Source organism: Dendrobates tinctorius, unplaced genomic scaffold (assembly GCF_039654945.1).
Source record: "Dendrobates tinctorius isolate UK_male_01 unplaced genomic scaffold, ASM3965494v1 ptg000018l, whole genome shotgun sequence".
In the NCBI taxonomy this organism is placed as follows: domain Eukaryota; kingdom Metazoa; phylum Chordata; class Amphibia; order Anura; family Dendrobatidae; genus Dendrobates; species Dendrobates tinctorius.
The window spans coordinates 17,334,983-17,348,463 of record NW_027361686.1 but is presented as its reverse complement, the minus strand read 5'-3'; the positions used below and the strand labels follow the sequence as shown (position 1 = coordinate 17,348,463).

Here is a 13,481-nt window from a genome sequence, read left to right as displayed (position 1 = left end):
AATCTCATTCACTTTGCTGGATCAAGCAAAATGTGTAGAAAAACAAGGCAAAAACATGTGTGAACATACCCTTAAAGGGAATCTGTCAGCAGGTTTTTGTTATGTAGTCAGAGCAGCAAGAGGTAGACACAGAGAACAGGATACCAGTGATGTGTCACTAACTAGGCTGTGTGTTGTGATTTTAATAACATCAGTGTTTTATAACCAGGAGATTATCACTAGAGGACTAGTTGTCTCATGATTTGTAGTTGCATTGCCCTGTGTAACTTCTCCCTCACCACTAACTGGCAGCTTTCTGCCTATACACAGGGTACCCAGAAAACCGCCAGTTATGTGGGTGGGGTTATACAGAGCTCTGCATTTAAAGCACTGCTAATTCTGCAGTATAGAAAAAAGGGATTCTATCAAAATGCAGCAAGCAGTCAAGGGACATTGCTGGAATCTGGGTCTCTGCCCCTACATCATACTGTTCTCAGATCACATAGCCTTGATTCCCGATAAGAATGGATTCATATTAACAAGTGTTCGCCTCTTATCAGGAGCATCTATCTAACTCCAACATGCCTCTGCATTACCACTGATGTGAACAATGCCAATCCTGATGAATCAGGGCATGTTTTTTCTGATAGAAGTCTCCATGAAGTGATGTGTCCTACTAGGCAATATGGCTACAGATTGCCCTGATCTAACGCCGCTAACATGCATCTGCCTTCATCATCGCTACTCAACCATAAGAACTATTGTGCCCCGTGAGTGCACCTGTACGTACACGTGGAGGTCTGCGCGAGCTTCTCCTTCGTCTTCAGCGCGTGTGCCCGTTCTTCCTTTAGCCTTTCGTCGTCCTTCAGCAGGGACACCAGCTGTTTGGCCTTCTCTCGCACATTCACACCTTGGTCTTTCCCATCTCTATCCACATATTGAAAATCCTTCAGTGTCTGAATAGCATATATGTTTTCTTTGCACTGCTGTGCTACCCGCTCTGAGCCGGTCTTTATTAGATACTCCATCAGGGTCATAGCCTGCAAAGGGAAAACAAAAGAATTCTTTCTCAGCTGACATCCTAGTTGCTTTGGGGTTTTTATTTTTACTTCTTTTGCCAGCTTCCAAGTCAATAAAACCCACAATAGGATCTGACCCGCATAGAGGTGTGAATAACATCCATTCTACTCCAGGGTCAGAGTGCTGAGAAATAAAGACAGCACAGATGTGTGAATGCACAGCGAGTCAATACTTCAATTAATGTGACTATTTGTACTAATTTTTTTACAAGTTTTTATGCTAAAAATGATGGCAATAAATTTCTTTATCACAAGCATTTTTTTTTTTATTAAAACCTGGCAACAGGTCAAATATGACCAGTTCTTGCACTTCTTCCCACTGTCCCCCTGAACATTCCACTTTTTGTACTAATCTGCCATATGATTCCAGAGATATCAGCCTTTTTATTCAGCGCCATTTTTTCTGGTCTTTACTCAAGAGAATGCAGCTTTCAGAGTGATACCCCATAGGGAAAGACCATCACTAAATAAAAAAGCCCACAACTCAGGAAGTGTACAGCGGGGTTTTTTGTTTTGTTTTTGTGTGTTTTTTTTAAGAAATCAGGGAAGCAGCAGGAATAAAATAGGAGGAAAAATGGGTGACTTGATCTGTTGACATTAAGCCAGTTATGACCAATGATATATAGTTTTCTGAGAAAAGACTCAGTATAAATCATCACTTAAAGGGGCTGTGCGACACTCAGACCACTGCTTCTCATTCACCATGTTTGGCCCCGTTAAACTGAACACACTTCTATTCACCACCTCCGGGGCCGTTCTAGCGATGTTGACACTCGAGATCCTGGGGCTGAGCTCAATCACCGCTGGCGTCACTGTCCCCACCTTCAGACGTACTGAACATCAACATGTGCAATTTTTGTCTGTAGGCGGAGACAGTGACATCCGTGCTGATTGGGTGCTGGGCGTCACATGACAACCTCTCATGAGACACTGGAACGGGGCAGGCATGGGAGGGGCGTATAAGTGTTTTTATTTTAAACGGAGTCATGCATGAGAAATGAGAAGGGTTATCCATCTAGTGGACAACCGCTTTAAATCTCTCGAAGTTCGGGGCTTTTGCGTCCCGTGGGCCATCCTGTCAGTGTCTGATAGAGAAAGCCATCACTGTGAATGCCGATATCGGGCAGTAGCTGATGGGACAGCTCACCGAACCCAAGAGCCCAGAAAGAGCAGAAGATTAATTGATGAATCCACAAGTTATACTGCATCTTTTCTTACAACTATGCACCGACCTGCCTGCTGGTTTTCATGGTAACAGGTTCCCTTTCCCCGCACTCCCATTCTTCGCCATTCTTAAGTTTTGGTGCATGTACCATGTTCTATATATTATAATACATGGTGTAAAGCACTGACAAATTTGGCATAGGCATCTATGATAATAAAATGTAGCACAATACGCTAATACAATGAGACTTATCTTACACAGTTTACGGTGTTCTCAGAAGTGTTGTAGAACATGCCCCTGTAAACCCTGTGCTAGCTACAATTTCCCACCATGGTTTTTCCATTTACAATACTGCAATAAAAAAAATCAGTGTGTGATCTAGTGGCACAAAAGAAAACCTTATCTAGATCTGTTGTAACAAACACCAGTACTAAACAAAGAAATCACAGAAAAACCCTTCGTTGTGCAACAGCCAACATGAATGAAAAGTAAACGTCGTACTTTTCACTATGGCTGTGAGATACACACACTGGAAGGAAAAGCCAGAGAGGAAGGTTCTTTAACTGCGCTGACGAAGACGCCATATAATGAAAAAGGAGATCCAGGAGTCGGTGTGTGGAATATTGGGTTGACTAATAAAACCGACATTTTCAACACCTCGACTCCTGCATCTCCATTTTTCATTATATGGCATCTTTGTTAGCACAGTTAAAGATCCATCCTCTGTGATTTTTTCTTCCATTGCGTGTATTTCACTGAGCCATCTGTGGTGTTGTGAGCACATCCCGGCACCTATTGTTCTCATAGCCTATATATGGGCAAGACCCCATTTTGTGCTATTGCCTTCCAGTTATATACAATGCAATAGAGAACTATATGAACAGAAGTAAACATCTTACTTTATAGACATGTCTCCAGTTTTTCCCATGGTCATTTAGTCGCTTCCATATCATGCTCATGATTTCTGAGAACGCTACCACATTGTAGGTGAGATCTGCAATTTCAGACATAAGGGAACTAGACGGGCCCCAAGGATCATTCGAGGTGGCTTCTCTTACTTTGATTTCAGCTTCAGAGTAATTATGGACAATGTTTTTCATCTGGCGGCGGAGTGAGGAGGTAGACATGATGACTGATTTACTGACCGGTGACAATAATTAATACGATTACACTATATATATTAGTTAGAGAGCAACTTTCTGACTGCAGATTGTCCACAGCAACAATAAGGGCTCAAGAACTGATCAAGTTTTTCCGGGCATCCAAGAGAAACACCACCTCCTTTCTCCAGTGGGCTAAGATGTCCTGACGTATTCTCCAACACTGACGGCTCTTGGCATGGTGAAGGCACTACAGCCACATCTGCAATGAGAAATTGGACAACATTAGGTCTTAGACTTGTAATGACAGATACACAACAGCCTGCATATATGCATAAGAGGAGAATAGACTTGGTCCCAAATACTAACATATCCGCTTCATATAAATGGGAGCACTTCAAGGAAGCTCGGTACAGAGAGACAGGAATCCTTGTCTAATAGATTTCCAAAACGTAACATGGCAAAAAATGAATCATTTTCCCCCATCCCATTCAACCCTCTCTAACCCCTTAATGACAGCCAATATGTCTTTTTACTGACCTGAGATATTTGAGAATAGCATCCCCATACAGGTGACAACCCAGCAGCGGTCGGCTGTACACTATAGCTGACAACCTGCTGTATCAAAATGATCAGTGTTGGCACCGTCCATATCTGTTTAACCCCTTAGTTGCTGCGGTCAAAAGTGACTACATCAAATAAATGGTTAGTAGATTGTGGGGGCTTCCGCTTTAATCTAATTGACACACCGAGACCATGATTGTGTGGTCCTGATGTTTGCCATAGCAGTTCATGGCCAAATAGCGGCATTAGAGTCTCCTGTCTCTAGCGGCCAGTTCAGAAGTTAGCGACAGTTAGGTGGTAAACAAACACGTCTTCATTCTTGCTATACCACTTTGTATTAATTCCTGAAAATCACCTGAAGGGTTAATATACTGACAGAAGTTTTCAGTATGACACAGGGTGCTGTTTTTAAAATGGTACCACTTTTTTGGGGTTTTCCAATACATAGGACCCCCAAAGTCACTTCAAGCCTGGAGAGGTCTCTCAAAAAAATAAATTTTGTAAATTTCCTTGAAAGAATGAAAAATTATTGCTACACTTTTAAACCTCCTAAAAGGTTAACAAAATAAATTAGCATTTTAAAAATGGTGCTGATGTAAAGCAGACATGAGGGAAATGTTATTTATTAATGTTTTTCTGTGATATGACTATCTGGATTAAAGGGATAATCATTCAAAGTTTAAAAATTGCAATTTTTTTTACATTTTTGTCAGGTTTCTGATTTTTTTTTTTTATAAATAAACACAAAACATATCAACCTAAATTTACCATTATCATAAATTATAATAAGCCACGGAAAAACAAAATCTCAAAATCAATGGGATTTGTTGAAGCATTCCAGAGTTATCACCACGTAAAGTGACATTGGTCAGAATTTAAAAAATTGGCCCCGTCACTAAATGGTTAACAGACCTATGCATCCAAAGTCAATGACTGCCCACTCTCTCAAGTCCTGCAAGCTTGCTGCCTTGGGATAATCCTGAACTCTAATCTCTCCTTCAAGCCACATATACAAGCCCTTCCACTTCCTGCCGACTCCAACTCAAAAATGTTTCCCGATCCATACATTCCTTAATCTAGAATCTGCAAAAACCCTAGCACATGCCCTCATCATCTCCAGCATCGACACCTGCAATCTCCTACTTTGTTCCTTCCCATCTAAAGGTCCCGTCACACACAGCGATCTCTCGCTGATCGTGCACGGCCGTTTTTTGATCGTTGCTCTCACGCTGGCCAGCGCGCATCGCTGCGTGCGGGAGCCAACGATCAACGAGCTCCCAGCGCTCTAAGCAGGCGCTGTGAGCTGGTCTCTAAGGAAAATTTCGGGTTACTAAGCGGCACGCGTCACTTAGTTATCCGATGTGTACCTTAGAAACCTGCATGCTCGCGCCGGGAGCTGCGAGCACGCAGGTTTCTAAGGTACACATCGGGTAACTAAGTGACGCACGCCGCTTAGTAACCCAATATTTGCCTTAGAAACCAGCGTCCTCGCTAGGGCTGATCGCTGGTGAAGCTGCCTGTTTGGCAGCTCATCAGTGATCATGTAGCGATGCACCAGCGATCCTGACAAGGTCGTATCGTTGTCGGGATCGCTGGTGCATCATTTTGTGTAACGGGGCCTTAACACTCTCGTACCCCTCCAATCTATCCTCAACTCCGCTGCCCAACAAATACACCTATCCCACCACTATTCACTGGCTGCTTCTCTCCTGTCAATCCCTACACTGGCTCTCCATTACCCAGAGACTCTAGTTCAAAACCATGACATACAAAGCCATCCACAACCTGTGTCCCCCATACATCTGTGACCTGGTCTCCCGGTACTTACCTGCATGCAACCTCCGATCCTCACAAGATCTTCTTCTCTACTCACCTCTTATCTCCTCTTCCCACAACCACATACAAGATTTCTGCCATGCTTCCACTCTATTCCAACATATCATACACTCACCTACCGTGGAAACCTTCTAAGGAACCTGAAGACCTACCCCTTCCAACAAGCCTACAACCTGCAGTAACCACTGATCCACCAATCCGCTGCACGACCAGCTCTGCCCTCATCTCCTGTATTCTCGCCCATTCCTTGTCGATTGTGAGCCCTCACGGCCAGGGTTCTCTCTACTCCTGTGACAGTCAGGGACTTGTATTGTTTTAAGATTGTACTTTTTTTTTTTAAAATAACGTTCTATAATTTTCACAAGTAAAGCGACGTGGAAAAAAATGACAGTAATAATCTCCTGCTGATAAAACACTGATTGTATTGAAACAGTAAAAACACAAGTGGCACATCCCTAAAATCGAGGTCTCTTGACCAACATCGTGTGTGTGGATATATTTTATATATATATATTTTTTTTCTTTCTTTTTTTATTATTGTAGCTCTGGCAAAAATTGAGAGACCACTGCAGAGTTTTATAAAAATCCTCTTCTCTACATGTCTGACAGCCATTCCATTCCACTCACTGTTAGTTGAATTCCAACCAGAGTACAATTCATTCTACTTAATGTGCTTCTGATTAGGTGATCACCTGAACCAACTATAGGCCGGTGAGTCTGACTTCTGAACCAGGAAAGATCTTTGAACAAATTATTAAACAACATGTATGTCAGTACCTGGATAAGAATGAAGTGATTAAACAGAGTCAGCATGGGTTTGTAACTAATAAGTCATGTCAGACTAACTTAATTTCCTTCTATGACGGAATCACTGATTGGGTGGATCGAGGAAATGCAGTATAGTATATCTTGACTTCAGCAAAGCATTTGACAAAGTATCTCATACAATCCTTATTGAAAAAATGACTAAGTATGGAATGGACAAGGCAACTGTTAGGTGGATTCATAACTGGCTTAGTGATTGGACCCAAAGAGTGGTCGTAAATGGCTGCACATCCAGTTGGAAGAATGTCTCAAGTGGGGTCCCACAGGGCTCTGTCCTAGGCCCTGTATTGTTCAACATCTTTATCAATGATTCAGAAGAAGGAATTGAGGGTAAACTGATTAAATTTGCTGATGACACAAAGCTAGGAGGGATAGCTAATACTAGAGAAGAGAGAGAGGATTCAAAAAGATATAAACTGGAGCAGTGGGCAGCAACTAACAGAATGGTTTTTAACAGGGAAAAATGCAAAGTACTACATCTGGGCAATAAAAATGAAAAAAGCATATAGAGAATGGGAGGAATAGGCCTAAGCAACAGCACATGTGAAAAAGACTTGGGTATACTAATAGATCACAGACTGAATAAGAGTCCACAGTGTGATGCAGCAGCAAAAAAGGCAAATGCAATTCTAGGATGTATTAACAGAAGCATTCAGTCTAGATCACGTGAAGTCATTATTGCCCTCTACTACTCTTTGGTCAGACCTCATCTGGAATACTGTGTCCAGTTTTGGGCGCCACATTTTAAAAAAGATATCAACAAACTGGAGCAAGTTCAGAAAAGAGCGACCAGAATGATGACCGGTCTGCAAACCCTGTCTTATGAGGAAAGGTTGCAGGATTTGGGAATGTTTAGCTTGCAAAAGGGAAGGCTGTCACATTGTAGAAGGATCAGATTTATTCTCATTTGCACAAGGAAAGACTAGAAGCAATGGGATGAAACTGAATGGGAGGAGACAGATTAGATATTAGAAAAAACTTTTTGACAGTTAGAGTGATCAATGAGTGGTACAGGCTGCCACGAGAGGTGGGTGAGTTCTCCTTCAATAGAAGTTTTCAAACAGAGGCTGGACAGATATCTGTCTGGGATGATTTAGCGAATCCTGCTTTGAGCAGGGGGTTGGACTAGATGGCCCAGGAGGTCCCTTCCAACTCTACGATTCTATGATTTAACGAAGGAAAGTATAAAAAACCCTGCTGTGGTGTTCACAATCCTCTTGCAATAAGACAAGCTGGATGGCAGCTGCGGTGAAGTGCATGGCTAGAACAGTTCGTAACAGGCTCCTAGAGGCAGAGTTCAAGTCATGTAAAGCTAGAAAAAAAGCCTTTCATCAATGAGAAGCAAAGGAGAGCCAGGCTGAAATTTGCCAAAGACCATAAGGATTGGACCATAGAGGACTGAAGTAAGGTAATCTTCTCTGATGAGTCCAATTTTCAGCTTTGCCCAACACCTGGTCATCTAATGGTTAAACGGAGACCTGGAGAGGTGTACAAGGCACAGTGAATTGCACCCACTGTGAAATTTGGTGGAAGATCGGTAATGATCTGGTAATGCTTCTGCAAGGCTGGAATTGGGCAGGTTAATCTTTGTGAAGGACGTATGAATCAAGCCGCATACAAAGTTTTCCTTGAAAAACAGTTGATTCCTTCTGCTCAGGCAATGTTCCCCAACTCTGAGGACTGTTTTTTCCAGCAGGACAATGCGCCATGCGACACAGCTAGGTCAATCAATGTGTGGATGAAGGACCACCATATCAAAGCCCTGTCATGGCCAGCCTAATCTCCAGACCTGAACCCCATTGAAAACCTCTGGAATGTAAACAAAAGGAAGACGGATAGTCACAAGCCATCAAAGAACAACTGCTTAAATTTTTGTACCAGGAGTGGCATAAGGTCACTCAAAAGCAGTGTGAAAGACTGGTGGCAAGCATGCAAAGACACATGAAAGCTGTGATTAAAAATCATGGTTCTTCCACAAAATATTGATTTCAGAACATTCCAGAGTTAAAAAATTAGTGTTATTTCTAAATGATTATGAACTTGTTTTCTTAGCATTATTATTAGGTCTGCAAGCACTGCAATTTTTTTGCTATCTTGACCATTTCTCATTTTCTGAAAAAAAAAGTACAAAATTTAGTGCTTGGAAATTCAGAGACATGTTGTCAGTAGTTTATAGAATAAAAGAGCAATTTACATTTTACTCAAAAATAAAGAGAAAAATCAGACAAACTGAACATTTTGCAGTGGTCTCTTAATTTTTGCCAGAGCTATCTCCCTCTATCATATATGCTTGTGTATAATCCGAGATTTTCAGCAATTTTTTTGTGCTGAAACCCCCCCCACCCCTTCCCCCCCCGGCTTATACACGAGTCATTGTCCAGAAAGCCGGCGAGGGAGGGGGAGCGGCGGCAGGAGCCGGCGCCTGTGGAACAGTGACAGCTGAAGCTGTTGGCTTCAAGAAGACGTCATACTCACCTCTTCGCACTGTCGCTGCATCTCTGTCCCGGCAGCTTTTCTCCTGTGCTGAGCAGTTACGTGGTCCCGCTCATTTAGGTAATGAATATGCACGCGTCTCCACCCCCATAGGCGTGGAGGGAATATTCCTTACCTTAATGAGCGGTACTACGTGACCGCTGAGTACAGGAAGAGGTGCCAGGATAACCGAGATGCAACGATGGCAAGTAGGACGGGGGGGGTGCCATGCGTGATCCGGGGGAGCCAAGCCATGTGTGATCCGGGGGAGCGGAGCCATGCCATGCGGGATCCACACATAGCAGGACAGGACGGGGGGGGGAGCCACTCATAGCAAGACAGGGATGTGGGGACAATGCATACCCGGCTTATACTCGAGTCAATAAAGTTACCCAGTTTTCCGTGGAAAAATTAGGTGCCTCGTCGGCTTATTCTCGAGTATATATGGTATAATATATATCGCTGTAAACGTCACTGTCTTAAGCCTTTATAGACAGTGCAAACGCGACGCGCCTGCGCAGTCTGGCTCCAGACAGAATGAGGCATCCAGCGGTAAGAGGAGTGTGTATGGCGCCGGAGATGGCGGTACGCGTACACACTGCATACCGCGATCTCGGGCGCCATACTTACCTGACCGGGAGAAGCGTTGCCGTGGCGCTTCTCTTCAGCCAGAGACCGGGGCAGGAGTGCACATGGGAATCGCGCAAGGGCATAGCGCTATCTGGCGCCATTTCGCTAAAGACACATTTGCAGTGTGTCTTCGACAATATGGCGCCGGACAGCGCGGTATGGGCATGCGAGTACTCAGGCGCCTCCGGCAGAACGGGACAGCGCTAGACACAGGGAAGAAAGGCGAGTATAAATGTTTTGTTTGTTTTTTTTGTATGTGTGCAGTTTAATACGGGTGAGGGGGACCATGCATACCAGGAAAGGGGGGGGTGAGGGGACCATGCATGCCAGGAAAGGGGGGGTGAGTGGACCATGCATACCAGGAAAGGGGGATGAGAGGGACCATGTATACCAGGAAAGGGGGATGAGAGGGACCATGTATACTAGGATTGGGGGGTGAGGGGACCATGCATACAAGGATTGGGGGGTGAGGGGACCATGCATACCACGAAAGGGGGGTGAGGGGACCATGCATACCACGAAAGGGGGGTGAGGGGTACCATGCATACCAGGATTGGGGATGAGGGGTACCATGCATATCAGGATTGGGGATGAGGGGACCATGCATACCAGGATAGGGGGGGTGAGAGGACCATGCATACCAGGATAGGGGGGGTGAAGGGACCATGCATACCAGGATTGGGGGTGAGAGGACCATGCATACCAGGATTGGAGGGTGAGGGCACCATGCATACCACGATAGGGATGAGGGGGTACCATGCATACCACGATACGGATGAGGGGGGACCATGCATATCAGGATTGGGGGGGTGAGGGGGTACTATATATCCTACAATAGGGATGAGGGGGGACCATGCATACCAGGATTGGGGGGTGAGGGGACCATGCATTCCAGGATTGGGGGGTGAGGGGACCATGCATTCCAGGATTGGGGGGGTGAGGGGACCATGCATACCAGGATTGGGGGGGTGAGGGGACCATGCATACCAGGATTGGAGGGTGAGGGCACCATGCATACCACGATAGGGATGAGGGGGTACCATGCATACCACGATACGGATGAGGGGGGACCATGCATATCAGGATTGGGGGGGTGAGGGGGTACTATATATCCTACAATAGGGATGAGGGGGGACCATGCATACCAGGATTGGGGGGTGAGGGGACCATGCATTCCAGGATTGGGGGGTGAGGGGACCATGCATTCCAGGATTGGGGGGGTGAGGGGACCATGCATTCCAGGATTGGGGGGGTGAGGGGACCATGCATTCCAGGATTGGGGGGGTGAGGGGACCATGCATTCCAGGATTGGGGGGGTGAGGGGACCATGCATTCCAGGATTGGGGGGGTGAGGGGACCATGCATTCCAGGATTGGGGGGGTGAGGGGACCATGCAGGCCAGGATTGGGGGTGAGGGGACCATGCAGGCCAGGATTGGGGGGTGAGGGGACCATGCAGGCCAGGATTGGGGGGTGAGGGGACCATGCAGGCCAGGATTGGGGGGTGAGGGGACCATGCAGGCCAGGATTGGGGGGTGAGGGGACCATGCAGGCCAGGATTGGGGGGTGAGGGGACCATGCAGGCCAGGATTGGGGGGTGAGGGGAAAATGCAGGCCAGGATTGGGGGGGTGAGGGGACCATGCAGGCCAGGATTGGGGGGGTGAGGGGACCATGCAGGCCAGGATTGGGGGGTGAGGGGACCATGCAGGCCAGGATTGGGGGGTGAGGGGACCATGCAGGCCAGGATTGGGGGGTGAGGGGACCATGCAGGCCAGGATTGGGGGGTGAGGGGACCATGCAGGCCAGGATTGGGGGGTGAGGGGACCATGCAGGCCAGGATTGGGGGGTGAGGGGACCATGCAGGCCAGGATTGGGGGGGGTGAGGGGACCATGCAGGCCAGGATTGGGGGGGTGAAGGGACCATGCATGCCAGGATTGGGGGGGGGGGTGAGGGGACCATGCATGCCAGGATTGGGGGGGTGAGGGGACCATGCATGCCAGGATTGGGGGGGTGAGGGGACCATGCATTCAATGATTGGGGGGGGGGTGAGGGGACCATGCATTCAATGATTGGGGGGGTGAGGGGACCATGCATGCCATGATACGGATGAGGGGGTACCATGCATACCAGGATTGGGGGGTGAAGGAACCATGAATACCAGGACATGGATGAGGGGGTACCATGCATACCAAGATTGGGGGGGGGGGGGTGAGGGGACCAGAAATACCAGGATAGGGATGAGTGGGTACCATGCATACCAGGATTGGGGGGTGAGGGGACCATGCATACCAGAATAGAGATGAGGGGGCTATGCATACCATTATAGGGATGAGGGGTACCATACCTACCAGAATAGGGATGAGGGGTACCATGCATACCAGGATAGGAGGGGGCAGCACATACCAGCATGGGTGACCATATACCAATAAAAATGCTCGCCTTCCGGGCATAGAACGGGTTCAATAGCTAGTTCTTTATAATCTCCAGCACTACCCACAAGTACTTGGGAATCTGCAGGATGTAAAAGACAGGAAAATGTGTTGAAGTCTACGAGACTGGCAACCTGTTCCTTCCTTCCTCATTGCTGTGTTTTGCAATTTCATTTGCAAGTCACTTACTCAACAAAGTGACTTAACTTTAGCGCGATTCTCCTGGCTACAAACAATTCTATAATAACGTTATATGTCACAGCATAGACAATGAAAACTAATATAGACTAATGTACTTGGATAAATCAAAACGAGATTTATTTCCTCCATCTTGGAGGAGGACATTTTTTTTTGTTTTCTTTACAAAGATGATGCCATTTGCAAACTTTTTTTTATGAATATCAGGATAACCTTAAACAAATGAATTATATACACATTACATATGCCATCAGGCTGCAGCGCAGGTGCCACCGCTGGCATCTGCCTGCAGAAATGGATTTTTTTTTTACAATATATATATATATATATTATTCATTATGTAGACTAGAGGGCAGGTCACTGAGGGATCACTGACCTGTGAGAAGCCATACTGATGAATAACTAATAAGAGCCACAGCATGAAGACCCTCCACACAGGCCGCCTGGAGCACAAGCATCTCATTAACTGAAAATACAGATTACACAATAACCACAAGACAGATTTCATCACCAGGTATCATTAATCAGTATAACGGCGCCGAACTGACCCTGTAGGTAGGTCACTGAGCACAATCCTGCTGACAGGGGCACTTTACATTCATGCAAATTAGCTGAGTGTTCACTCGTCATCTCTCCGTTGGATAGTGTGGATTCTTTTAGGCTATGTACCCACGTTGCAGAAATGCTGCGGAATTGTCCGCAGCATTTCCGCAACTCCCTGCCGCAGGTGAAATGCATGCGGAATTCGCATGCGTTTTGCAGGCGTTTTTAGCTCGCAGAATGCTAGCGCTTTTCCAAGCGATTTGAAGCATCGCTTGGAAAAGTGATTGACAGGTTGGTCACACTCATCAAGCATTGTGTTTGACAAGTGTGACCAACTTTTACTATTGATGCTGCCTATGCAGCATCAATAGTAAAAGATAGAATATTAAAAATAATAAAAAAAAACAATAAAAAATAGGGATATGCTTTCACTCTGTCGGCCCCCGGAGTACACCCGGTCCTCATCGGTGCTGCCAGCAACTTCCGTTCCCAGGGATGCATTGCGCGAAGGACCTCTGATGATGTAGCGGTCACGCGAGACAGCTACGTCATCAGAGGTCATTTGCGCAATGCATCCCTGAGAATGGAAGTTGCTGGCAGCGCCGCATGCACCGCTGAGGACTCCGGGGGCCGACAGAGGGTAAGTATATCCCTATTTTT

At 46.1% G+C, this 13,481-nt stretch overlaps 1 protein-coding gene across 9 annotated transcripts in view; it reads right to left on the bottom strand.

Annotated features, from left to right (window-relative positions):
• LOC141082564 (epsin-1-like) overlaps positions 1-13,481 on the bottom strand; it is a 141,678-nt gene that overhangs the window by 57,991 nt on the left and 70,206 nt on the right. For 8 of the 9 annotated variants that reach the window (XM_073566512.1, XM_073566515.1, XM_073566518.1 and 5 more), the window contains exons 3-4: positions 3,123-3,585; positions 770-1,019 (exon numbers count right to left, since the gene is read on the bottom strand). In XM_073566512.1, the coding sequence (XP_073422613.1) occupies positions 770-1,019; positions 3,123-3,350 (478 nt within the window). In that variant the 5' untranslated portion in view covers positions 3,351-3,585. Of the gene's footprint in view, positions 1-769; positions 1,020-3,122; positions 3,586-12,654; positions 12,674-13,481 lie in introns of those variants that run through there. The other variant, XM_073566514.1, reaches the window with a different exon arrangement.